The 27,320-nt window shown below is 45.0% G+C and overlaps 1 protein-coding gene across 3 annotated transcripts in view; it reads right to left on the bottom strand.

Moving 5' to 3' along the window:
* LOC309568163 (BTB/POZ domain-containing protein 2) overlaps positions 1 to 27,320 on the bottom strand; it is a 285,622-nt gene that overhangs the window by 119,291 nt on the left and 139,011 nt on the right. For 2 of the 3 annotated variants that reach the window (XM_082273789.1, XM_082273787.1), the window contains exon 5: positions 20,381 to 20,578. The exons of the other annotated variant lie outside the window; for it this stretch is intronic. In XM_082273789.1, coding sequence (XP_082129915.1) covers positions 20,381 to 20,578 — 198 coding nt within the window. The remainder of the gene's footprint in view (positions 1 to 20,380; positions 20,579 to 27,320) is intronic. 3 annotated transcript variants of the gene reach the window in all.

Below are 27,320 nucleotides of genomic sequence, written 5' to 3'. Positions count from 1 at the left end.
TTCCCCTACCAGAGAAAATGCAGTCCTGGATCTATTGCTCACTAATGACCCAGACATAATCTCGGAGGTAGGAGTCCAGGACAACCTGGGCTCTAGCGATCACAGGATGATCACATTTAGTGTAAATAACAATATAACAAGACAAGTGGGGAACATAAGGACCCTAAACTTCAGAAGGGCAAACTCCAAAATTGTACTCAATGATGGAAAGGGTAAACTGGGACCAAACCCTGGGATCCCTGACCACAGAGGAAAAATGGGAATGCTTTAGGAACATATTAGGCAAAGGCATCTTGCAGTGCATTCCTATGGGAAATAAATTTAGAAGAGACAAAGCCAAACCTGGCTGGCTAAACTGTAGAGTCAAAAAACTTATTAGGGGGAAAAAATTGGCCTTCAAGAAGTATAAATCAGAGGGCACAGTATCGGCTTTCGAGCAATACAAGGAGGCAAATAAGAAAAGTAAACAAGAAATCAAGATGGCTAAAATCAACTTTGAGAGACAAATAGCAGAGGATAGTAAAAAAAACCCAAAGAAATTCTTTAAATATATCAACAGCAAAAAAACTAAGGCAGAGCATATTGCACACATAATTAACAATGATGGGAGGATGGTTACAGAGGACACTGAAAAAGCAACCGTGCTAAATGCTTTTTTCTCGTCAGTCTTTACACAGGAAAAGGAGGGGTACACTGACCATGACTGTATGGTTAGTAGTAATAAACAGGACTTGCACCATGGCTAACAGAGGGGGAAATCAGGGAAAGGCTGGATAAACTTAACACAAACAAATCACCAGGACCGGATGGCATACATCCGAGAGTACTCAAAGAACTCAGTAAAGTTATATCGAGACCACTGTTCCGGATCTTTGCTGACAGTATTAGGACAGGAGATGTACCAGGGGATTGGAAGAAAGCTAGCGTGATTCCAATATTCAAAAAGGGCCAGAGGCATATCCTGGGAAATTATAGGCCTGTCAGTTTGACATCAGTAGTATGTAAACTTCTGGAGGGGATGATAAGGGACTATATCGTAGAGTTTGCTAAGGACAACAACATCATCAGCAGTAATCAGCACGGGTTTACAAATGGGCGTTCTTGTCAAACCAATCTCCTAACATTCTACGAGGAGGTGAGCTGTGAGCTAGATAGGGGGAGACCAGTGGATGTGGTGTACTTGGATTTCGCTAAGGCGTTTGATACAGTTCCCCACAAGCGCTTAATTTATAAAATAAGGTCTGCAGGTATCGATAGCAGGGTTTGCTCTTGGATACGGAACTGGCTAAAAAGGCGTGTCCAAAGGGTAGTAATAAACAGCGCATACTCAGACTGGTCTGAGGTGGTAAGCGGGGTCCCCCAAGGCTCAGTCTTGGGACCAACCTTGTTCAATTTATTCATAAACAACATTGAGGTCGGGATCAGTAGTTCGATATCAGTTTTTGCAGATGACACAAAATTGGGCAGGGCAATAACTTCACAACATGAAGCAGATATCCTACAGAATGACCTGGACAAAATAACAGAGTGGGCAACGACATGGCAAATGAGGTTTAACGTGGAGAAGTGTAAGGTTTTGCACTTGGGGACTAAAAACATAAAAACACAATACACGTTAGGAGGGGAGCCCTTGGGGGAATCAAAAATGGAGAAGGATCTGGGAGTCTTGGTTGATGATAGATTAGGAAACAGCATGCAATGTCAAGCGGCAGCTTCCAAAGCCAACAGAATATTAGCATGCATAAAGAAAGGGATGCATTCCAGAGATAAGACTATAATCCTTCCACTTTATAAAACTCTGGTCCGACCGCATCTGGAGTATTCCGTCCAGTTCTGGTCGCCAGTCCTCAGGAGGGATGTGTTGGAGCTGGAGAGAGTCCAGAGAAGGGCAACTAAACTAATTAGGGGATTGGAGGACCTTGACTATGAAGAGCGTCTACAATCGCTCGATTTATTCTCCCTGGAGAAGAGACGTCTGAGGGGGGACATGATAGCAATTTATAAATATCTTAATGGGGATCCCAGCTTAGAAAAAAAGCTGTTCATTCGAAGGGATTGCATGAGGACTCGAGGGCATACAATGCGATTAGAGGAGAAGCGTTTTAACCTCAGGCAACGCGGGGGGTTCTTTACTGTTAGGGCAACAAGATTGTGGAATTCTCTACCACAAGAGGTGGTTTCTGCGGGTAGTATGGTGGCTTTCAAAAGACTCTTAGACTTACATCTCAAGGATCAGAACATTCAGGGGTATGGGAGATGATTACAGCCACACATACCTACACAGGTTGAACTAGATGGACTATTGTCTTTATTCAACCTCACCTACTATGTAACTATGTAATAAAAATGGGATTTTTGACTTACCGTAAAATCAATCTCTTTGCGTTCATTGATGGACACAGCTCTCCAGGATTCCTAAACCCTTGTGTTATACTGCCCCCTAAGGGAGAAGGACACTAGGCAGAAAAGTGAGCTTGACTACGCCTATGGGCAGTCCCTGGTGGTATACTCTCCCTCTCTGCTATAGGTCCTCAGTTTTGTAACAAGCAGTGCCAGAAATATTACAACTCCATAGAGGGGTGGGTGCGGAGTCCGTCAATGAAAGCAGAGAAATGGATTTTCGGTCATTGACGGACAGCTCTCCTGGATTCTTGACCCAATGGGATGTCCCAAAGCAGTGCCAAACCTGAGGGGTGTGACAACAAAAATATCCCAAGGCTAAACAATAGCCAACCAGGTAACAGGAGCTCAACAAAAAACAACTGGAGCCCAACCTTAACAATACATCCCCATAGAAGAAACGGATGCTCTAAACAGCAGCCTGCAAAACTTTGCCGCCAAAGGAAGCATCCGCAGATGCCCACACATCCACTTTGTAGAATTTAGTGAAAGTGTGCACTGACGACCAAATGGCCGCCTTGGAAACCTGCGCCACTGATGCCCGAGGGAAGGGCCCAGAAGCACTAAAGTGCCCGAGTAGAGTGCGCCATGACAGGAAAAGGAGGAACCTGACCCCTGATCTAATAGGCCTGAGTCACCATCTGTCTAATCCATCTTAAAATGGTCACAGAAGAAGCGGACAGGCCTTTTCTTGGCCCCTCCGTGAGCACAAACAGCGAGTCTGACCTCTGAAAAGACTCTGCCAGATACACCGAATCCCTGAAACCACATCCAGGGCATGCAACGCAAATTCCTTAGGATGTATGGGCCAGGGACACAGGGAAGGCAACACAATGTCTTCATTCAATTGGACATCAGACTACTTTAGGAAGGAACAACAGACATGGGCGAAGAACGACCTTATCTTTGTGGACTACCAAGTAAGGAGTTTGACAAGATAACGCGGCCAGTTCAAACACCCTCCGACGAAGCAACGCACCCCTCTTGCGAAATGCGCAGACATCTTCCGAGATGCCACCTCTAGTATCCCCAGAGGTGAGGCGAGCAGTGAGCAGGGAATTCGAAGGCAGAGTGCAGCCAGCTGTTCGCTTACCTGACCACACTGCTACGGCCCGTGTTAAAGCAATGTGGATTGGCCTCTGTGGATAGTGCCTTATGTCCTCAAACAAATGCTGGCTCTGGATAGCATCTTTATTTCACTAAGGATGAACTTCACCAGGAAGGGTAAAATCCCTTGTTCCAAGGCGACTGTCCTGTACTGGCTAAACGTAGCAGTACAAAACACATTAACTTGCTACAGGGCTCGACAAACCCCGGGCGCCAGGTCGCATTGGCGACTAGAATTGGCAACTAGAAGTAGCGACCTGGCGCCTGGGGTGCACTGCAAGAGGTGTCCTGTCCCTTTTGCGCCCCCCCGCCCCAACCACTCACCGAGTGCACGGACTTCCGTGCCGTCTGAAAATTGAGGCAGCTGCGTTTCGGCCTTCTTCAGTGAGAGATTGGGGATCTGGCGCCCTCTTGTGGTGGCCGGGAGTTTGACAAGCAGTAACTAATGACCGTTTCCCCTGCCTATCCATCTCCTTCCCCAAGAGGAGCTGAGGGAAGTTTTTGCAGGCTTCATCTCCCTGTCCACTTACCTTTGCTTAAAAGGTAAGTGGACAGGGAGTGTGGTTATTATTATTATTATTATTATTATTATTAATTTATTTTTTTAAATTAAAAAAAAAAAATGTTTTTTTTTAAATTATTATTAAAGCATTTTTTTTTTCAATTATAAAAAAAAATAAAAATTATAGAATATTATATATATTTTTTTTCCTCATCGCCATGCCACAGCCGAAGGCCCCTGTCACACGGGCTGTCTGATCAGGTCCGCCTGTCAGTTTTACAGGCAGACCTGATTGGACCCTTCAGTCTCCTCTATGGAGCAGTAATCTGCCGCCATCTGATCCTGTCTGCCAAAAACAGACGGATGGTGGTTCTATTTATATCCATCCCGTGGATCGGATCAGATGGCAGTCGGTTTCCATCCGATTGCGCTATAGAGGAGAGTGGGGTTCTAGTCGTCTTTATGTGTAAATTTAGTATGTTATTTTTTTGGAAATAAAGCTTGGTTGGTTGTTTTAAAAAAAAAAAAAAAACTGGCTCCTAACTTTTTTAGCTGGCTCCTAGATTTCAGGAAAATTTGTCAAGCCCTGACTTGCTATATCCATCCAGTTACTGAACCACACAGGGATGACTGATATTTCTTCACATGGTACCATAATGCCCAGTACCATCGGAACTAAACAAATCCACACATTGCATAGACTGCATTTATCCTGAACTTTGAGCTGATCACCAAATGCATTCAGAACTTTATTAGACTTCCCCTGATCCTGACACTGGATGGCACCAAGCTGTTAGGAAATTGTGGCAATACTCAATACCATAGTCATTTCAGTACATGTACAGAATCAAGGCCATCTTTATACAAAGTTTTTTCAGGAAAAAACATTGTTCTTTTTGGTCGGATTTGGCTTAACCCTCTCCTTTATTCCATCTCCCGCAGCTTTCCTTCCCCTCCCCCAGCTCGAGCTTCCCAGCGGTCCACACCTGTACAATTTTGTTTAATAAGGCCATTTGCCGGTTAGAGTTTCCCTATGTGGAATTTTTTAGCGTCCGGATGTCATGGTTAATTTTTCTTTGTTTTTGTTGTGCCCTTTGTCTATGTCCATTTTGGATCAAATTGTAACAAGCACATGCATTGTTGTGAATTATTTGCCACTTTGTAGATTACTTTTTATAATTCATTAATGTAATTTAAATAAAACGCATATATTTATAATTCACCAAACTGTCAATTTGTCAACATTATAGCCATCTTTAATTCCTGTGCTTTCACATGAATACTTTTTTGCTGTTGGTCTTCAGGCTATGTTGACAGACACCCAAACGGTGATATACAGGTTTAAAATTATCGCATACATTGCCGTTTTTTACTTTATTTACAGTTCCGACACCCTGCGTGCAGAGGTGATAGCCACCAAAAAAGCCACCTCCTGGGACAGCGTAAGCAGGGGGAATCTCCCAAAAATTTTCAAGGGGAGGCTTGTGGAGAATTGAAAGCACCAAGTTCAGATTCCAGGGTGGTATAGGAGACCGCACGGTGGAGTCAGATGTCAAAACCCTTGAATAAAAAAAGGTACGCACCAGGGAGTGCGTGGGCGGGGGGGGGGGGGGGGTCGCTGAAAGGCGGCCACCTAAGGCCGACACCTGGCCCTTGATAGTACTCAAGGCCAATTTCTGCTCAGTTTTCCACTCCTATAATGTCAACGGTGGAGAGGGCCGGAACAAAGCATTCTGCCCACTGGAGAATGCCGGCTACTTCCAGGGCTGCCAATACACTTTTTGTTCCGCCCCAGTGATTGACATAAGCCACCGCGGTAGCATAGTCTGACTGAATCCGCACTGTAAGCCCCCGGAGTCGATCCGTCCAGTGATCCAGGCACAGCCTGATCGCCTGGATTTTCAAGACATTTATCGGTAGTCTGGACACGTCTAGTGTCCAAACACCCTAAGCATAGCTCAGACCCAGGACACCTCCCCACCCAGACAGACTGGCATCCATGGTGACCACTGCCCAATATAAGGGAAGAAAAGATTCGGCCTGTCGAAGAGCCGGAGGAGAGCGAAGCCACCAGACCAGAGACCCTTTGGTTTCCCGGCTCACCCAGATTGGATTGTCCAGAGACTTCGAACACTTGTCGCATTTGACCAAGGTCTCCCTTTGCAGGGAACTCGTATGGAACTGTGCAAACGGAACCGCATTGAAGGTAGATACCATCAGGCCCAGCACCCCCATGCAAGTCCAGAGGGATGACCATCTGGTGGACAGCAGGAGATGAATTGCAGCATGCAACTTCAGGATTTGTCCAGAGGAAGGAACACTGAGCCTAGAGCTGAATCCAGAGTCAGACCCAGATATTTCAATTTCCTGGATGGAATGAGAGCAGACTTCTGATAATTCAGAAGTCAACTGAACTCCCCCCTTCAGGGTCTGAATAGTGATCTCCACGTTGTCAATCAAGGACGTAGCAACACCAGAACCAACACTTTCGCAAAGACCCGAGGAGCGGAGACAAGACCAAGGGGTAATGCCACAAACTGATAAAGCTCCTCTCCTACAGCAAAACGGAGGAATCGCTGGAATGTGCAAGTAGGAAACTTTGATGTCGATAGAAGCAAGAATATCCCCCTGATATAGGGATGCCACCACCGTGCGCATGGACTCCATTTCGAACTTCTTAACCACAAAACAGTTCAGGGCCCTGGAGGTCCAGAATCGGACGTACCTTGCCCTTTCTCTTAGGGACCGTGAACAGGTTTGAATAAACACACTGAAATCGTTTAGAGGCTGGAACCAGGACAAATCACACCCTAAAGCAGCAGGTCTTCGCCATCGAAATGGGGGGCTGTCAGCCTGGAGGAGCGCTGAGACTCAAGCCAAAACCTGGTCGCATGCGACCTTGTGAGGCAATTAACTCGCAGGCCAGCCCCCGTCCAGTGGGGCTATGTCGCAGCCGACCTAGCGTGGACTGCGGTCTGTGCACGCTTGCTGGCCAGACTGGGGTGACCACTGGATCTAGATTATCCAGCCAATCGCTCAGTCAGTTGATTGTAGATATCGCAGGAAAAAAAAACTAGGAGAAAAAAAAGCCATTTAAAAAAGGAAAAAAATTGCCAGGACCAAAGATCCCATCAGGGAACTAGGTCCATACACATTGGGGTTTTGCTCATGACCAGTGTTCCTACATTAAGTGCCACATCCCTTGGGAATATACAAAATAGGGAAAGGTTCCCCTGGGTTTGGGACTTTATAGGCACAAAAAATTAATAAGGAAGAGTTTAAATATTCACAAAAAGTTTATTCAATGTTACAAAAATCCAAAGTTAAAATCAGCAAGCAGCAATCAATAACAAGTGATACAACCGTGTCTGTTCCAGAACCTGCAACCCAACATGTTTCGAAAAAAAAAATTTTCTTCTTCAGGGGTGGTTCTTTTGCAGTGCTCTAACAACAAAACAACAGCATGGTCATAGAATCATACAAATAAATAATAACTTGTGCATTCATATATTGATAGTGATACATAATATAAACACATTCACATATAAATATGTATTTTTAACAATAATGTAGTTTGTTGGAGCACTTACATGGTTGAACTTGTGTTGGATTTATGATGCTTGCAAAATCAAGTTAAAATCAAGTCGGTTGACCGTGATATAAACTGGCAGTATTTTTCTCCTTTTAGGAATCAAGGACACATCCTATATTAGAATGGATGTAATATTGGATATGGTCAGGTGGATGTCCTTTTTGTGTGGCCAACTGAAGTCCTAGTGTATGGACGCCAGAATTTTATTCACATTGCCAAATTGCTGAATGGAAAAAAAGGGGGAAAAAATAGACGTGTGAGCTGAGAGGCTTTTATCGCTGATTTGGAAATGAAAGGCTTTTGTATTGTGGGTGCCTCTGGTTGGGCTATCCCACAGAATCTAGTATGTAATCAAGTTTGAAAAAAGCAGGCTTCACATTTTCCATCCCCTCTAATATGACCTAATTGGATATACATTGTCATGGTGGTGTCCCCTAGTGTGGCCATCCCGGCACGGGGAGACACGCCGCAACATTGTGGCGTGTCTAATTGGTTATTTTCCATCACATACTGCTTCCACTGCGTGAGGCAGTTTAACCAATCGAATCCGGCTGTCTCTGCACTTCCGGTTTCGTAGCCCGTGCCGGTGGAACGCAGACGCCGATCCCGCCCACACCTGCGTCATGCCACATGGACAAGCGCAGTGCATGGGGGCTGTTCCGGCGTCCGTGATCCAGGAAGCCCTCATTCGGACGCCAGCTGGAAGGGAGACTTCACAAATTAAGGTACTATTTAAACTGCTCTTAGGCTCCCCACAGCAATACTCTGCTGTTCGGAGACCATGATACCTGTTGGGACTATGATGTTTTTTGCTGAGAGGTAAGCTTGCTTTTTTCAAACTTGATTACATACTAGATTCTGTGGGATAGCCCACCCAGAGGCACCCACAATACAAAAGCCTTTCATTTCCAAATCAGCGATAAAAGCCTCTCAGCTCACACATCTATTTTTTCCCCCTTTTTTTTCCCCATTCAGCAATTTGGCAATGTGCATAAAATTCTGGCGTCCATACACTAGGACTTTAGTTGGCCACACAAAAAGGACATCCACCTGACCATATCCAATATTACATCCATCCTATTATAGGATGTGTCCTTGATTCCTAAAAGGAGAAAAATACTGCCAGTTTATATCACGGTCAACCGACTTGATTTTAACTTGATTTTGCAAGCATCATAAATCCAACACAAGTTCAACATGTAAGTGCTCCAACAAACTACATTATTGTTAAAAATACATATTTATATGAAGACTGTGAATGTGTTTATATTATGTATCACTATCAATATATGAATGCACAAGTTATTATTTATTTGTATGATTCTATGACCATGCTGTTTTGTTGTTAGAGCACTGCAAAAGAACCACCCCTGAAGAAGAAAGTTTTTTTCGAAACATGTTGGAAACAGGTTCTGGAACAGACACGGTTGTATCACTTGTTATTGATTGCTGCTTGCTGTTTTTAACTTTGGATTTTTGTAACATTGAATAAACTTTTTGTGAATATTTAAACTCTTCCTTATTAATTTTTTGTGCCTATAAAGTCCCAAACCCAGGGGAACCTTTCCCTATTTTGTATAGGTCCATACTCATGACTAGGCAGAAAAAAAAAAAACTGAAGACCTATTAGCAGAGAGGGGAAGTATACTACCAGGGACTGCCCATAGGCATAGTCAAGCTCTTAAGGGCAGTATAACCTAATGGTTCAAGAATCCAGAAGAGCTGTGTCTGTTCACTACTTTCGGCAGATCTGATGAAACACTTCTTAGGGGAGCATTCACCTGGATTGATGCATTAAAAGGAGAGTTATGACAAACTCTTTTGGCCATACTTCTCCTGTGGGTCACAGGAGTGCACTTAGTTCTGCACTCCTGTGACCCAGATTCAGCTGACAGTGGACAAGCACAGAGCCAATAATGTCGGGATCCACACAGATGCCTGACCACTCGGTTAGACGGTATGTAAAACAGTCAATTGCACCATGCATGGGAGGTATCGCTGCGAACGTCAGATCGAGGGCAGTAATTCTTGCAGTAGACCTCCTCTGTAAAGGCTTTTAAAAATGTTTGTAGTTTGTCACCACTCCACAATTTTTAAGCATGTCATGTTTGGCATCTATGTACTTGGCATAAGAACATCTTTTATACTTTACTAAACAATTGGGCAATATATAGTGTATTTGTGCTTTTAATTTTAAGAAAGTGTTTTTTCCCAAAAAATTGCGTTTGGAAAATCTCTGCGCAAATACGGTGTGACAAAAAAAAGTTGCAACATACACCATTATATTATGTAGGGCCTCTGCTTTAAGAAAAATATATAATATCTGGGGGTTCAAAGTAAAAAAAAAAAAAACAAAAAAACATTTAGGCTCCTTTCACACGGCCGCTCCGTGTGAAAGGTCCGCTGCGGGACTTTTTTTTTTTTTTTCCACGGAGCGGATGACATTTCTGTCATCCGCTCCGTGTGCCCGCATATCATCCCATCCGTTTGCGGATGATATGCGGACCTAATGTAAGTATATGGCACTGCGGATGTCAGCGGATGACACCGCTGACATCCGATTTTCCCTCCTTTCCGTTTTTTACACGGATGGAAAAATTGGGTTCTGTTCCGTTCCAAAAAACGGAACAGAACTGAAAGGAGGAAAATCGGATGTCAGCGGATGGTATTCCGCTGACATCCGCAGTGCCATTCACTTACATTGATGTCCGCAAATCATCCGCAAAAAAATAGGATGATTTGCGGACACACGGAAAGCAGCGGAGCGGCCGTGTGTAAAAAAATTTGTGTAAAAAAAACAAAACAAAAACAAAAAAAGACAAAAGAAAAACAAAAGGGGTTGTGCTATCTTGACATTTCAGGGCCTCCGAAACCGATAGGTAGTGAAGAAGTAAAATGAGCAATTTACGCCCTTAGAAAACCTGAAGGCGGTCATTGGTTTTCGGGGGCCCCGTACATGGATAGGCTCCCAAAAAGTCACACGTGATATCCCTGTACTCCGGAAAAGCAGAAGAATGTATTTTGGGGTGTAATTCCACATATACCCATGGCAAGTGTGAGCATTATATCATTTATTGACAACCTTAAGTAACATAAAATAAATAAAAATTGTCATTTACCCGAAACTTGTGGCAAAATATAAAATATTCCATGGACTCCACATGCCTCTTCATAGCTTGGGGTGTCTACTTTCCAAAAAGGGGTCATTTAGGGGGTATTTGAACTGTCCTGGCATTTTATGCCCAATATTAGAAGCCTTTGCCACACATCACCCACATCATAACCACTTGAAAACTAAGCCTTATCCGACACTATTTACATGAAAAATGTATTGCTCAAACATGCCATGGGTATATGTGAAACCACACCCCAAAATACATTCTGCTGCCTCTCTTGCCTGAGTACAGGGATACCACATGTGTGAGACTTGTTAGCAGTCTAGCCACGTACTGGACCCCAAAAACCAATCACTGCCATGAAATGCCAGGATAGCACAACCCCCCCCCCAAATTACCCCAAGGTATTTTTTGAGGCATGTTGAGTATTTTGCAGCTCATTTGTTTTGGAAAATGTATACATTTCTTTTTTCAGTCTTCAAAACTTTGTGACAAAAAGCGAGATCTGCAAAATACTCAATATGCCTCAGCAAATAGATTAGGGTGTCTACTTTCCGAAAAGGGGTCATGGGGGGGGTCATGGGTTGTGCTGTTTTGGCATTCCATGGCCCCTGAAACTGTGATAGGTAGTGAGGAGTGAAATCAACAGTTTATGCTCTTAGAAAGGCACTGCCTAAAGGCAGTGATTGGTTTTCGGGGTCCTGTACATGGCTAGACTGCTAGACTGACAAGTCTCACACATGGGGTATCCCCATACTCCGGAGAAGCAGCAGAATGTATTTTGGAGTGTAAATTCCACATTTACCCATGGCATGCATGAGCAATATATCATTTCAATGACAACTTTGCGTAAAAAAAAAAAATTTTGATGAGATAGGCAGTCAGAAAGTAAAAGCTGCGTAAATTCCAGTATATACACCATAGGTTTATAGACGCTATAACTTTTGCGCAAACCAATAAATATACGCTTATTGAGATTCTTTTTTATCAAGCATGTAGCTAAATAAACTCTGGCCTAAATGCATGACAAAAATTAAGTTTATTGGATAAACTTTTATAAGAAAAAAGTAGAAAAACTGGATTTGTCTTAAACGTAAAATCCTTTTCTCTTTTGTTCATTGATGCACACAGCGCCATATCTTCTTGACCCTTGGGTTTATGCTTCCTCCTACAGATGTAGGACACTAGGCGGGAAAAAGTTTGACCACGCCTAAAGGGCAGTCCCAGGGGGTATATTCCCATTTCCTGCTCTAGGTCTTCAGTTTTGTAACAAGCAGTATCAGAAGAACACAACTCAACGCAATAGAGGGCAGTGTCCGTCCATGATCAGAGAAAAGGATTTTACGGTTAAAAAAAAAAAATCCTGTTCGCTTTCGTTCTTTGGCGGACACCGCTCCATATCTTCTTGACTCTTGGGACGTCCCAAAGCAGTGTCAACATGAGGGGTGGGAAGAACACCGAAATAAAAACCACTTCCCAAAAGGTTGAACGTAGCCAACCAGGTAAAACAGGAGCTCAACCAGGAACAACTGGCGCTCACCTGCCAAGAAATACACCCTCAAAGAGGACTAATCCTCTCCAACAGTGGCCTGTAAAAATCTTGCCGCCAAAGGCAGCATCCATAGATGTCAACACATCCACCTTATAAGATTTTTGTGCAAGGATGACAAGGTGGCCGCCTTGCAAATCTGTACCACTGATGCCCAATGACGGAAGGTCCAAGGGGCACTAAGCGCCCTTGTAGAAGGAGTCTTAACAGAGAAAGGAGGATCCTGACCCTTAACGGAGTAGGCCTGCACCACCGTCTCCCTGATCCCTCTGGAAATGGTGGTAACAGACGCGGCCAGCCCTTTACGGGGTCCATCTGAAAGGACAAATAGGGAATCCGATTTCTGGAATGACTGTCGCTGCCAGGTACACCCTGATCGCCGGAACCACATCCAAAGAATGCAAGGCAATCTCGTTAGAGTGCTTAGGACACAAGGAAGGTAACAATGTCTTAATTTAAATAGAACCAGGGACGACCTTAGGAAGGAATGACTGTCAGGGACGAAAGCACCACATTGTCTTTGTGAACCACCAGGTAATGTGAACTACACGACAACGCAGCCAACTATGACACCTATGCGCAGAAGTAATAGCAACCAAGGCGGCTACCTTCTGCGACAAAGTAAGCAGAGGAAGCTCACATTTTCAAAAGGCGGTTTCTGAAGAACCGACAGCACCAAACTGAGGTCCCACAGAGGTAACGGAGACCTCACTCGGGGAGCCAGGTGGCGGATCCCCTGAACAAAGGCGTGAACCAAGGAATCGCCAGGGCCGAAATCTGGCCTTTGATGGTACCCAAGGCCAAACGCTGATCTACACCTCTTTGAAGAAAATCCAAGACACGAGACACTGAAAAGGAAGGGGGGGGGGGGAACGACCCCCTCACCGAGACTCACACCACCCAATGTCCCCTTCCAGACTCGATAAATCTTCCTGGAAGTAGACTTTCTAGCTTTTAACAGCGTAGGAATCACTGATTCAGACACCCCTCTATCCTTCAGCACCTGGCTTTCAATTGCCAAGTCATTAAAGCCAGTGACTGTAAAGCAGGATGGACGATCAGCCCTTGAGCGAAAAACTTCTTTGAGAGGGAGTCTCCAAGGGATCTTGGCGACCACCTTAGAATGCCAGCTACTTCCCAGAATACTACTGCACTTTTTGGTGCCCCCTTGATGATTGACATATGTCGTACGGCCGTGGCATTGTCCGATTTAATCCTTACCGGGTGCCCCTGCATACGATCCATTCATTGGGTCAGGCAAAGCCTAATCGTCCGAATTTCCAGAATATTGATCAGTAGGCTGGACTCCTGGCAAATGAGGTTTAACGTGGAGAAGTGTAAGGTTTTGCACTTGGGGACTAAAAACATAAAAACACAATACACGTTAGGAGGGGAACCCTTGGGGGAATCAAAAATGGAGAAGGATCTGGGAGTCTTGGTTGATGAAAGATTAGGCAACAGCGTGCAATGTCAAGCGGCAGCTGCCAAAGCCAGCAGAATATTAGCATGCATAAAGAAAGGGATGTATTCCAGAGATAAGACTATAATCCTTCCACTTTATAAAACTCTGGTCCGACCGCATCTGGAGTATTCTGTCCAGTTCTGGTCGCCAGTCCTCAGGAGGGATGTGTTGGAGCTGGAGAGAGTCCAGAGAAGGGCAACTAAACTAATTAGGGGATTGGAGGACCTTGACTATGAAGAGCGTCTACAATCGCTCGATTTATTCTCCCTGGAGAAGAGACGTCTGAGGGGGGACATGATAGCAATTTATAAATATCTTAATGGGGATCCCAGCTTAGAAAAAAAGCTGTTCATTCGAAGGGATTGCATGAGGACTCGAGGGCATACAATGCGATTAGAGGAGAAGCGTTTTAACCTCAGGCAACGTGGGGGGTTCTTTACTGTTTGGGCTACAAGATTGTGGAATTCTCTACCACAAGAGGTGGTTTCTGCGGGTAGTATGGTGGCTTTCAAAAGACTCTTAGACTTACATCTCAAGGATCAGAACATTCAGGGGTATGTGAGATGATTACAGCCACACACACCTACACAGGTTGAACTGGATGGACTATTGTCTTTATTCAACCTCACCTACTATATTCAACCTCACCTACTATGTAACTATGTAACAAACCCCCTAAGCACAAACCGTGCCCAAGACACCTTCCCACCCGGACAGACTAGCATCCATAGTGACCACCGTCCAGTACAGGGGGAGAAAAGATTTTTCCCTGTCGAATCGCCGGAGAGCGGAGCCACCAGATCAGGGACCCCCTCGTACCCCGGCTCAACAGGATCAGATTTTCTAGAGACTGTGGATTCTTGTTCCATTTGGCAAGAATCTCCTTTTGCAAAGATCTGGTATGGAACTGAGTGAACGGAACCACCTCGAAGGTGGAGCTCATCAGGCCCAGCACTCCAGAAGGGAGGGGGGACGACACTACTCACCACACCTTGGGATAGGGCACGTACAACTCCAGGCAGACCACCGCACCATCTTGGAATGGGGGTGCTGCGGACCAGAGGCACGCTGCAACTCAGGTCATGACCAGGGCTATGAGTCTTCGTGAGGAGTTTACTCACTGGCCAGCCCCTGTCCAGTGAGGCAATGTCGCTAGGTTGGGTCACGCTTGCTGGCCGGACTGGGGAGACCATACTAATCTAGAATATCCAGTCTGTCGCTCAGTCCAGCAGTTGATTGTAGTTCTCAAAGGAAAAGAAGATCCCAGCAAGGAACTAGGTCCTTACTTCTGACTAGGCAGAAAAAAAACTGAAGACCTAGAGCGGGAAGTGGGAGTATACCCCCTGGGATTGCCCTATAGGGGTAGTCATACTTTTTTCCGCCTAGTGTCCTACTCCTGTAGGGTAGGGGGCAGCATAAACCCAAAGGGTCAAGAATATATGGAGCTGCGTCCATCAATGAACGAAAGAAATTTAATTTTTTTCGCAAATTTTTTGGACTTTTTTCGTTCATATTGCAACAAATAAAAACTGCAGAGGTGATCAAATACCCCAAAAAGAAAGCTCCATTTGTGGGTGGGGGGGGGGCAAATGTTGTTTGGGTACAGCATTGCATGACTGTGCCATTACCAGTTAAAGTCATGCAGTGCCAAACTGCAAAAAAAATGGCCTGGTCATTAAGGGGGTAAAACCTTCCGTTCCTTAAGTGGTTAATGCTGCCTCCACATAAGGTTTTATTCTTACCCGCACTTCTCTTAACTCAAGGACACCTGCCAGTTCTCCACTCTAGAACATACTTCTTCTGTAGTCTTGGTTTATATATTCCACTACTGCGATGTTGTCAGGCTGCACGCACTGGGTGGCCCCTCAGCCGTTGTATCCAAAACAGTAAATAAAAGGTCGCATGGAAATCCACCAGCCAGGATTCCTTCTGCATACCTCCCCGACTTAAAAGGCTAGCATTTACAATAAGAATCCTCCTGTAGAGAGCCTCAAGATCGGAAAACACAATTGGCTAATTAACCCAACACAGCCATCACACTCCCTGGATCTGCAGAAGGTGAATCTCCTTGTATACGTAAAGAGGAGATCTGTCACTCAGAAAAAGACTGGTGTGGACCTGAGAAAATTCAGTTCCTGATGAACAAAGTACTGCCAGACACAAAATGGCAGCAAAAGCATCAGAAAAAATAAGCTGCAAAAGCATAGTGAAAGAAACTCACATGCTCCAAGTAGAGGAAGAAAAGGGAGCGAAGAGAAAAAAAAATAATCCAATACTTTTTTTTTCCCCCCAAGGGACACAGCAGATGCATCTGTGTACAGCTTTCATTCACCTATTGATGTAGCAAGTTACAACCTCTGTTTCCAATATGCCATGCCTCAACATCCCGTCCATCTCCACACATTATCCTGAAGCAAATGTGGATTTTAAATTTTAACATTCCCACAGTTTCATATCTCAACCGTTCCATTTCATACGTAGACCTGTGGAATCTAGATGCAGACCTGTATTTCTCTTCAGTCTAATAACTGCTGATATAAACAGTCATACACTAAGTCAGACAAGACTGAGGCTTGACTAAGCAGGATGAACTGTTCACTAAAAAGCAAGAATTACGTTTTTATAAAGATTTTAAAGTGGATTTCCACTTTTGCAACCAAATTTGAGAAAACTAGGTTGTTCCTATACACACACAGAGTGCCTAAAAACCCTTTTTTTTATATCTTACCATCTTACATGTTTCTCAGGAGAAGGCCTCATGGCTGACTGCTGTACCAAGAGCGCGTGCCCCCAAAACAGTTACTGGCAGCTAACGGAAAACTTTGGATCATGTGACTGCCGTCACAGCCAATCAGGGCAGTCACATGATGTTAAACCCTGCCCTTCCCAGCATCCTAAACCTCTTAAAGGGCTGGAAGGCGCCAAGAGGTTAACAATGTTAGACGAATTCTGTCCCAAGTCTGTCCTCAACATAAAATGCAAGAAGCTCAGCCTACACTTGACCTACACTTACACCTCCCATATGGAAGAAAAATATACTTCCAATATATTTAGGGGTAAAATTTTTGAAATATATTGAATTTGGCCAAAATTGCATTTCAAATGCATTTCCAATATATTTGGGAAAAATAAAATTAAAAATGTTTTTTTTCAAATATATTTTAAATAAATTTTTCTTCCATGTGGGCTAAACCTGTTGGTTTTTATTGTTTTTTTTATCAATAATTAATTAGTGACAGAGGCAGTCCAATAGAATATATACAGTACACCTGTCTTTGCCCCGGTTACCTTGATACATTGCAGCCTACACTTTAACGCAAAAAACAAAAATGCCATTAGACACTAACTCAAGTGCTCACAATGGACTGCTGGAAAGAATTATTCAGGCATATGAAGGGGCTGCAAAAACGTTCAGATGGACTTGACAAAACAAATTAAATCTGAACTTCAGCTAACACTTTGTTCTAGTAAATCGTTTTTTTTCTTTTTGGGATTAAGGTTTCACAAATTATTAAAAGATGACCATTGTAAAACAACGCTGTCAGTGTTACATAGTTTGTCTGAACCCTTTAGCTGCTACTCTGTCTGGACAGCTTGGCCTGTTTAAGGAACTTAAAAAAATAAATAAATAAATAAAAAACTCAGCAGCAGGGTAACTTTGTCCTGCCTACTGACCCTCCATTGGAGTACAAGACATTCCAGAATAGAACACCCACTGTTAAAAATGGGGACTATCTTCAAAAGAGGGGATCCGAAAACAAATTCCAGACTGTAGGAAAGACAACAACACACTCAACCTTGCCCAGCATAGGGAGTAGGTCTGTTGATGAAGATGAAGATCTTGCAGCCTCCAAATAATGTTCAGCAGAGGACAGATAAAAAAAAATGATTGGATCTTCCAACAACTCAGAAACTGCCTGTTCAGGAGCACCAGACTCGAAAAGTAAGCATGAGAATACATCTGTTCGTAAAGTTATCCCAGGATTAGTGGGGGGGAGGGATTATTCCCATCCCAGTCTGGCAAACAATGTTTAGGACTTCTTGGTCCAGAGAGAACAGCTTAGTACCTTGCACAAAAAATGTCAAACTTCCTAACTCCAAGGAAGAGACCAAAAAGGACAGACTGCATGAGAAGTGGGACCATGCTAAAAGCGAATTCCACAACGAGCTCATCAACTTCTATGGTAAACTAGGAAGAAAAATCTGCTACACACTAAGAAAGGGTCAAATATGCACAGTAAGTGGAGTTCTTACATTTTTTTGTTAACAATTTGAGCCAGGGCAGCCCAACTTAAAGATTACACAAGATGACTAGCACTAGACAGTGGTTCATTCATAACTAGACACGAATAGTAGAAAATAGGACAATAGGAATAGGCTTTGCATGAACAGTCAGCTGACCATAAAGGGGAGGTGCTGGAGATTAGAACCCGTGGAGCATTTTGGGATAAGTGTCACTGCAGGAGTAGCAGCACAGGCACCACAGACAGCAAAAAAACAAAAAAGTGATGCTTTGGTCACTGTATGTCTCCTTCTCTTACAATGTGACTGACACTGAACAGAGGATAACAGAAGGTAAAGTGAAGGCATCTGAGATCAGACATTGCCTTCCCTTCACGTTCTTTCTAACACTGGCCGTAGTAATGATCTTCGATACAATGTGGTTTTAGACAGGTCCGGGAGTATTTTAAATTTTAGCCCCTGCAATTTCAACCGTGCCTATATCCCAGGCTTTACGGAGGATCTCCTCCTTTTATGTATAGTAGTGCATTTTGCATACAATGTCCCGGGGTCTATTAGGGTCTGCGTGTCTGAACCCTGTTACTCTATGGACCCTGTCTATTTCCATAGGAGCCGCTGGATGTGAGGAGGGGGCTAATACTTTTAGAAAAATGTCTCACCTTCTCCTGTAGGTTCTCCCCTTCCACCTCCGGTACGCCCCTCAGCTTCAGGTTCCCTCTGCGGCTCCTATCCTTTAAGTCCTCAATATGTAATTGCATATTAATCGTTGCCTCAGAGAGTGTCTCTGTGGTTTTCCTTATGTCTGTAACTTGATCCTTTACCGTTGTGATCTCTGCTTCTTTGGCAGTAACTTTATTAGAGAGCTGGGTCATATCCGAACGAAGCTCCTGGATGTCCCGCCGGTGTGTTTCCTCAATCCGAATAATCAGCGCCTCTATCTCTATTTTTGTAGGAAGCGCTTTTAATAATTCTTTGATTTCAGGATTCTCCATCCCCTGCCGCTTTCCACTGTCTGCTCCGGCTTCTCTTACTGTTGTCTCCACCGAATCTGCCGTACTTCCATCTATCGGCTTCTCACTTCTGTCTGTGGGCTGAGTACCTTGCACACTCTGTTTAGGTTGTGTGCCTCCACGTGTAGACGCCATCTTGATTTCGGAAGTCCCGGACAGCTGCTGCGGGAAGTACTGCTGGATATCGCCTGACCTCCTTTGCGCCGGTCCGCAGCTGTTAGCCGATCACTGGCCGAGCAGGTAACCGGTCGGGTCCTAGCCGAGTTACTTGTTTGCATGGCTCCTCGTGCCGGGCTGGTCTAGGAGAGGGACAAGCGGGAGCTCCTCAGTCAGACGTCCTCACATCTCAACCTCTCCAAGCCACTCCCCCCTCAATATTGTTCAGAATCCTTAATTTCATTCACAATTTTTCTTCCCTTCACGTTCTGTTATCCTTTGTTCAGTATCACTCACACAAGGTGTCCTGCATTTAACTACTTCCCATTCGCCGCACGTTTATGGACGTCCCCAGGCGGGAAAGGTGATCTCCCGGCCATTGCTGCCGCAATGACCAAGATATTTTTTAGCTGCAGCAATTATACATTAGATAAAAATAATCAAGGCAGCTAACAAGCCTCTGGATTACTTTTACAGGTAGCGGGAGGGGGTCCCACCCCCCTTCCGCCATCTCTACGGGGCGCTCTCATGCGATCGGAGAGCCCAGTAAGGATGCGACCAAAGAAAAAAAAATTAGAAAAGGTACAGTGTTAAAAAAAAAAAAAAAAAATAATAATATTAGGTATTGGTATCGGCGAGTACTTGAGGTTAAGTATTGGTATTCGTACTCAGTCTTAAAAGACTGGTGTCGGTGCATTCCTAATTTAGAGGTATATACAGAGTTGAAAACCTTTGACTGTACACAGGTGATCTTCAGTAAGCTAATTATATGATCAACTTAATTTTTTGATGAAATGTTCTACGACAAAATGTAAAATACCTCCAAGGGAGTGAATACTTTTTATAGGAACTGTAAAGTTCTTTTGCCTCCAGTTACGTTTTACATTGCATTGTATTAAACTACTGCAAGTCGCCTAAAATTAAACCAGGTAAAAAGTGAGTTTTGAAACAGCCCTGCCCATTCACGAGTTTTCAAGTCTCTCGACAATCATGAGATCACTGAAGTTAACAGAAGTGGAATTAAATATCCATTGCATCAACGACCGCTGTTGGGTACCAATTCACCCTCTAGAAAGATTGAATAGCATCTCCTGTTAGAAGCGCATTCTGCCAGCCTCGATTAAGGAGCAGTGGGGGACTCTCCTAGCCACTTACAGCTTAAAGTACAAGCAATATAAAGGATGTACGTGGTTAGAAAAGGGTGAGTTATTTAATTTACTGGTCAAAAACACAGACAAGAATACCTGCAGCAAATTCTTCAATTGTCATAAGTGGGAAACGGATAAGTGACAATGCTTTGCCAAGAGCTTTGCGTTTGTTCTCGGATGTTATAGGTTGCTGCTGCCGCTGGCATTCTGCCTCAGACCAGCGAACTACTGCATTAAAGAGTCTGATTTCACGGATCCCCAGTGTATCCCGCTCCAACACCGCAACTAGGGTATCTGCAAGACAAGCAAAAGGAGGGGGGGGTACATTTTAGGGCATTTATAGAAAAATAAAGCTAACTGCAGAAAGAATTGCACATAGATTACAAACACAATAGCTATCTGAAGATTGAGTGCGCCATACTCAGGCTGAAACAGAGCACTGAATGGAAAAGTATAAATAAGTTTCAGAATGCATTAGTCCTACTGGCTTTAGAAGTTGAAAAAGAATGACATACCACATCCAACTTTGTCAGTTTTATGTTGAAAGGCATACTAGTAGCTGTGTTTGAATGAAAAAAAACAAAACAAAAAACAACACAGCATTTGACATGAAAAGGCCTGCTTTGACTGCAGTTTAATGCACCAAATTCAGACATACCAAGTCTACAGATCCATACTGGATCGCTCTTTGACAGGTGAGGAGGAAGCATTATATCACCTCCACACTGCCTGTTTAAAGGATAAGTTTACCTTTGGAAACATGTTGCATGTTTAACCCATTTTTAGGGAGGAACATGAAACATGTTCCCCACTCCTGCAGATTATCCTCGATTTACAACCCCCCAACCTGTGACCGCAGGCCAGGGATCTTCTCCCTGCACCCGCTGTCACTATTTGAAAAGAGTGCAGCTGAGCGGGGCTCTGACCAAACAACCAGGTCATTCATTCAGTTTTTTTTTAGTTTTTTTTAAAGGTGAACTTTAACTCCTTAAACTCTGAACCAGCGTGCCACAGCCATGTGCACTGCATGTGGCTGAGTGGCATTCAATTTCGCATATATGCTGTGACATGTATACACTGTCTCGGGTTTTAACTCTCTTCTACTCTATCCAAAACTGAAAAAAGTTTTGGGTATACAAACACTTGACAGGGGGTTTATATTTAAATCAAAAATCATTGGACAAATGTCAAAAGCATTTGTCTCGACCCTGGAAATCATGGCTGTAGCTTGCTTAAAGTGGTTGTAAACCCCATTCATGAAAGTTTAACTAAATACATATCTGTAGTGTCTCTCTCCAGAGCTCTAAGTGTCGTTTCTCTCTGGTGCTCCATTCCTCTTAGCAGGAGACACTTCTGACAAGTTCTCCCAACATATAAGCTAGCAGCAGCTGAAAATTTGTGACTGGGAGGGAGCTGGGAGGGAGATTAGCAGGGAGCTTGTCTATTTAGACTACAGCTCTGCATGTTCCTTCATTCCTCTGCCTATGTGGAGGGGGGTGGGGGTGTGTCCCTTCCTCCAATCAGCGCTCACACCGTGTAAGTCTAGTATCCCCACCCACCATGTGCTGCTAAAGGAGTAAGATTTTTAACACAATCTGCACTTTCAAAAGAGTGTAGAGTGGGGAAGACTGCAGATATACAAGTAAAACTTACGTAGGAGGATTGATTTCATCTCTGTATCATCTGAGGCTATTCACTTCACTAGGTATATGTAAGGGTTTACAACCACTTTAAATTGTTGATTTCCTGTGATTGTTAGCTCCTTCTAGTGGCCATAATGTGGCATTTACATTTGCCCAATTGAGGTTGTTCAGGAAAATATGTACTATATATTATGGCCACTGAATGGAGCTGATGATCGTTGAACAACAACATACTAGCTTAAATACAGCAAGACTTCGTAAAGGCCAAGCAAATGCCAACAATTTTTTTTTATAGACAGAGCCCCCCTAAAAGGCCTGTACACACAATAAGAAAATTGAAGTCATATTTCATCCGACGAACGCTCTGCCGATTTTCGGATGTGCAGGCTATACAATTTTTATTGTACGTAAAAACGCCGTCCAATTTTCATTTCATTACTACGGTTTGAAAAAAATTGTAAGAGCAAAACTACACATGCTCAGAAAGGTAAGAAAACATACAAAACAATTCAAAACATGACATCACTTCTGAAGTTGAAGTTGAATTCGGTCGAATTTTCACATGAAAGTAACCTCTTTACTTTCGATAGGAGACTGGCATTTAACAAAAAAACAGATGAAAATTCGTCCGACAATCTGATCGTGAGTACGAGGCTAAAGTCTCATGTTTAGTCCCAAAGCACCCTAACTCTTTTCTACCATTTAACGCATTATTCAGTGCAATGGCCAAGACTGTTTTGGGATCGATAGGTAGCAGTTTCTTTCCAGCTATATGAAGAACACAAAACCGCTTTTCCTGCATATACTAGAATAATTGCTGTGGCGCTCACCCTCAATCTTTCTAAGGACTATAAAAAGGTATACATCAACAGCAAGCTACAGTGGTAAAGAGGGAAAGAATTGACTTTAATGAAAATAGGATATGCCTAATACATTTAAGGCTACATGCACATTGGTGCATTTGCACATGAAGAACAAAGACTCTGCTTATTTCTGGTGTGCTGGATGTCCTAGGGAGGTACCTGCAACCACTCGCACACATGGATGGGTGAAAGTGGTTGTAAGTAGGTATTTGTGTAAAGAAGCGCACACACATGTAAAGCACCAAACACAAATAAGGTGCATTCAGTGAGTTGTCTGTGCACACTAAATTACAAAAATAGGGGAGCATACGCATACAACTGCCTCTACCCATTTATGTCTGAGCCACTATACCAAGTTCTAAAAAATCTGGAACACCAGAAATATGCAGTGTCCTTATGCTGCACAGACAAATCTGCCCATATGCATATAGCCTTGGTCCTTTGGGGGAGAGAGGAAGGCTTTGAGCCTTCGGGTTCTACTCCCATCTACAGGGGATTAAACACTAGCAAACAAAGTGTAGGCCAGGCCAGGATAGCCTCTCCTACTACAAGCATGCCTCAAGTTTGTAGCAGAGAAGGAAGGAACAGTATGATATAAAACACAAATGAGTGAGCCCTCTGTCCCTCAATGGGACGCCAAAAACTGGATTTTTGACTTACCGTAAAATCCTTTTCTCTTAAGTTCATTGATGGACGCAGTTCTCTCCGATTCATATCAGTGGGGTTATACTGCCCCCTACAGGTGTAGGACACTAGGCAGAAAAAAAGTTCTGGCTACGCCTATGGGCAGTCCCTGAGGGTACACCCTCTCTCTACCTGCGTAGGATGTCAGTTTTGTATCAAAGCAGTGTCAAAAGGAACACAAACCCAACTCAAAATAGAGGGGGGGGGGGGGGGTACTGCATCCGTCAATGAACTTAAAAGAAAAGGATTTGACGATGAGTCAAAAAATCCAGTTTTCTCTATCGTTCATTGACAGACGCAGATCTCTCTGATTCATATCAGTAGGGACGTTCCAAAGCAGTGCCATAAAATGAGGGGTGGGAACAGCAGAAAAGAACAAGTCCCCAAGGCTAAACATAGCCAACCAGGCAACATAGGACTAAGCAGAACAAAAGATGAGACCCACCTGAAACAAACAGCAAACACCCTCAAGGAAAACCAAAAACCCTTCAGACAGCAGCCAGCAAAAAAAAACTTTGCGGTCAAAAGAGGCATCTGCAGATGCCAGCACATCCACCTTATAAAATTTGGCAAAGGTGTAAACAGACTACTAGGTAGCCGTCTTGCAACCTGGAGCAAAGATGCCTACAAGGCGAAAAGCCCAGGAAGCACTATGCGCCCGAGTACAACACGCCAAAACAGGGAAAAAGCTAGGACCTGACCCTTAATTTAATAAACCTGCACCACTGTCTGTCCGATCCATCCGGGAATAGACGCAGCAGACACAGGCAGACCCGTTCACGGGCCATCCGTAAGTACAGAGAGCGAGCCTGACTTACGGAAAGATTCAGTAGTCACCAAGTACACCTTGAGTGCCCGCACTCTAAACAGAGTAAGCAATGCACATTCCTTAGGATGGGAGGGCTCAGGACACAAGATGGGAATACAACGTCCCCGTGAAGTACCACTTGGCCCCATGATCAACATATAGGGAGAACGACAGGACAATGTCGCCAGTGCCGACACCTGCGCGCAGAGTGACAGCAACCAAGAAGGCCACCTTCTGTAATACGGTAGGCAGGGGATACCCCCGAATACTCACAAACAGAGGTTCTTAAAGAACCGACTGCACCAAATAAAAGGTCCCCAGTTGGTGATGGAGGTCGCACCGGAAGTACCAAATGTCCCCCCCCCTGGAAGAAGTCACATACCAGGGCAAAGGCGGCCAACGGCCTGTGGAAGAAATAAGCCGAAAACCTGACCCTTGACAGTACTCAATGCCAACTTTTGATCAACTCCCCGTTGAAGGAAGCCAAGATCCGGGCCACCGAATAAGAGCGAGGGGGGGGGGCCTACGATATGTCTCGAATGATGAACAAAAATCACCCTAGAAGTCGCTTCCCACGCTTCAAGCAGGGTGGGAATCACTGAAGCAACCAAACCCCCTTCCTTCAGCACCTGGCATTCAACAGCCAAGTCGGCAAAGCTAGGGACCGTAAAGTTGGATGGGAGATGGGCCCTGGAGACAATAACTCCTCCCTGAGAGGAATTATCCAAGGAGCGTCTGCAGCTAGCCTGACCAGACCGGCGTACCAAGCTCGGCGAGGCCAGTCTGGAGCCACGGGAAAGACCAGAATCCCTTCCTCCTCGATCCTGCGAAAAAATTTTGGCAGCAACTTGGGAGAAAAGGCAGACCACAGATGATACGGACCTTGGCCCACCCGTGAGCATGCACACACGACCATGCCGGCGGCAGCCGTGCGCAGGTGACCATGCTAAACTCCACGGCATCATTCAAGTTGAACTTCGCGTATGTTCTTGCCAATGACAGAACCCATGGTGCCACCATTGCACCCATGGGCCACAAACCGTAGAACTATCCTGTAGATGCGACACCAACAGGTCCACGTCTGGAGTGCCCCCAATGAAGGCACAACTGCTGAAACACCCCTGGATGAAGGGACCATTTCCCTGCATCCAAGGCCTGTTGACTGAGGCAACCCACCCGCCAAGGTCTCCACACCTGGAAAGGGAACAGCGGAAGAGCTGGAACAAGGCGCACTGCCCAACAAAGAATTGACACGTCCAAGGCCGCAAGGACACCCTTGGTGCTCCCTTGGGGGATGACATAAGCCACGATCATGGCATAGTCTATTGAACGTGCAACAGGCAGCTGCCCAATCCAGTGAACCAGGCAAAGCCGGATCGCTCTCAGACCCAAGACAGTGATCGATAACCTGGATCTTCCAGGGACCATACTCCCAAAGCAGAGAACCTGCCGAAGACTCCTCCCCACCCGGACAGGCTTGTATCCATTGTGATAATTGTCAGGAAAAAAGGGAATGAGAGATTCCAGATCAAGACTCCCTGGTCAGCCAGCCCAGCCGGAACCGAAAGTCCAGAGAGTTTGGAATCTAGTCACATTCAAGAAGGATCGCCTTCTGGGGGATCCCCGAGAGGGATTGAGCGAAAGGGACCGTCTCTAAAGACGGCACCATCAGTCCGAGAACTTGCATGAAGGTCCAAAGGGACGACCATGTGCGGGACAGTAACAGTTGAACCGCAGTCTGAAGTTCCAAGAGTTTTTTTCCCCGGAGGGAGAAAACACCCTGACTGAGGGTGAGTCCAAAGTCAGGCCCAGATAGTCCAGTCTCATGGAAGGGACAAGGGATGACTTCTGAAGGTTCAGAACCCACCTGAACGCTTCCAGAGTTCTCGTGGTGACTTCCAGATCCGTTTGTCAGCACCGTAGGGGACTCCACACGGAGAAGCAGATCGACCAGGAACCCGGGACTAATATGCCCTGCTGTCGCAACAGTGCCAGGATCGGAGCCAACACCATTCTGAAGACCCGAGTAGCAGAAGTGAGAACAAGGAAAATGCCACAAACCGATAGAGATCCTTCCCCACGGTAAAAGCAGAGAACCCATTGGTGTCCTGAACACAATGGGATGTGAAGGTAGGCATCTTGAGGTCTACAGAGGCCAGGAATCCCCCTGATGCAGGGAAGCCACCATTGTGCGAACCGATACCGCCTCAAATGTCTGATCTGCACGGAACAATCAAAGGGCCAGAAGGTCCAGCTTTTTGAACCAGAGCCAGAGCTGCCCCAAAGAGCGCCTGCAAGCGAGCCAGAGACATTGGAAGAGAAACTCACTGGAAAAAAACGGATCAAAACCCGATCTTGCAACTGGACCGCATGACCCCCTAAACCCAGCTGCCTGGGATTCAGCCAGCCGTAGGTCCAAGAACCAGCAAGGACGACCCCCCACCCCATAGATGGGTGAGGATGCACCTTCAGGCCAAGTAGGTCTCGTCCACAGGCCTGGAAAAAAAAACGATTTCTTGTCCAGACTAGGGTCGTTCGGAAGTCTTTTGCCACATCGACTGTCCCCAAGGGACGAAGAAACTGTGGTGAGCCGAAAGGGAGGGACCTCGTCCGCGCCAAAGGCCCCAACCCTTGTTAGCCTGTGGAAGAAAGCACTCTTACCCCCGTGAGACCCTTGTATAATGTCCCCCAGGGCAGCTTTAAACAGACGATCCCCTTGAAAGGGGAGATCCATTAAGGCCTTCTTAGAAGTTTGATCCGCAGACCAACACTTAGTCAAGTATACGCCGGCTAAACACCCAAGAAAAAAGGAGTCCAACGCGGCATTGAAAACAAATCACAGCACCTGCGCCAGCTGGTCCAACAGCTCCCCCAGGGCAGGAGGGAAGCCCAGTGCAGACCCGCCAGGTAGTACAGATTGCGAGCCACCGCACGCGCCATGCTATCCCCCCCAAGTCCTTAAAGAACGGGGATTCCTCCACCGGAACAACGGTAGGCCAATGCACCCTAGAGACCGCACGTCCACCATAGGAGGAACA

Source organism: Pelophylax lessonae (assembly GCF_965119305.1).
Source record: "Pelophylax lessonae genome assembly, chromosome: 1".
In the NCBI taxonomy this organism is placed as follows: Eukaryota; Metazoa; Chordata; class Amphibia; order Anura; family Ranidae; genus Pelophylax; species Pelophylax lessonae.
The sequence above is the reverse complement of the archived record's forward strand: the minus strand, read 5'-3'. Positions and strand labels throughout refer to the sequence as shown.